Genomic DNA, 706 nt, shown 5'->3' on the forward strand with positions numbered 1-706 from the left:
CCGCCCCCCAACCCCCCTCAGCTGCGGGGCATGGCCGTACCTGTCGCCACTCGCCTTCTGTGCGGTGCTGGTAGCCGAGCAAATGGCACAACCCGTGGGCTGCTGTCACCTGTGCGAGGGGGAAGAACGAGGGAGGCGCGTTACAAACGCGAGCCCAGCGGCAGCAGCTCTCCCGTAGGGCGGACAGCCGCGGCGCCGACAGGGGGCTGACCCCGCCGCACTAGGTTATCTGCCGGAACCAGCCGGGAAGAGCCGGTACTCTGCACGTAAAACGACTGAAGATCAGGCAGTGCCCGGGCTCACCAGTTAAAATAAGTAAGTTTTAAAAACACCGAGTTGATCGCTCTCGGGGCTCACCGCCAGGACGCCGTCGAAGTCCTCCCCGGTGGCGCGGCACTGCTGGTGGATGTACTCCACCCCCAGGAAGATGTCCCCCAGGTTGTACTCGTCGCGGCAGCTCGGCCGCGGCAGCCCCCCCGCCGCCACCCGGGGGAAGGGGAAGGAGAGGACGTCGGTGGGCTCCGGGCGCTGCCGGTATGCGCCGTTGAGACGCCGCATCAGCCCGTTACTGGCGCAGACCAGCCCCACGTCGAAGCGGGAGGCGCCCAGGGCGGCCCGCAGGGCGCACACGGCGCGGCGGAGCGGGGCCCGGCGCACCGGCACGACCCGCTGGGCGTTCCGCAGCACCAGGCTCATGCTGCTGATG

The 706-nt window shown here is 69.0% G+C and overlaps 2 protein-coding genes across 2 annotated transcripts in view; one reads left to right on the forward strand and one right to left on the reverse strand.

The window, feature by feature from the left end:
- Positions 1–40: 40 nt before the first annotated feature.
- Positions 41–696, reverse strand: YBEY (ybeY metallopeptidase (putative)). The gene is made up of 2 exons (XM_010571248.1): positions 304–696; positions 41–109 (listed from the first exon to the last, which is right to left on the reverse strand). The coding sequence occupies exon 1, from the start codon at positions 694–696 to the stop codon at positions 307–309; it is 390 nt and encodes a 129-aa protein (XP_010569550.1). The 3' UTR covers positions 41–109; positions 304–306.
- The window catches only part of MCM3AP (minichromosome maintenance complex component 3 associated protein), a 26,215-nt gene continuing 26,203 nt past the window's right edge, over positions 695–706 (forward strand). The window contains exon 1 of the mRNA XM_010571252.1: positions 695–699. Coding sequence (XP_010569554.1) covers positions 695–699 — 5 coding nt within the window. The remainder of the gene's footprint in view (positions 700–706) is intronic.

This window comes from Haliaeetus leucocephalus, unplaced genomic scaffold, assembly GCF_000737465.1.
Source record: "Haliaeetus leucocephalus isolate CR32 unplaced genomic scaffold, Haliaeetus_leucocephalus-4.0 Scaffold315, whole genome shotgun sequence".
Taxonomy (NCBI): Eukaryota; Metazoa; Chordata; class Aves; order Accipitriformes; family Accipitridae; genus Haliaeetus; species Haliaeetus leucocephalus.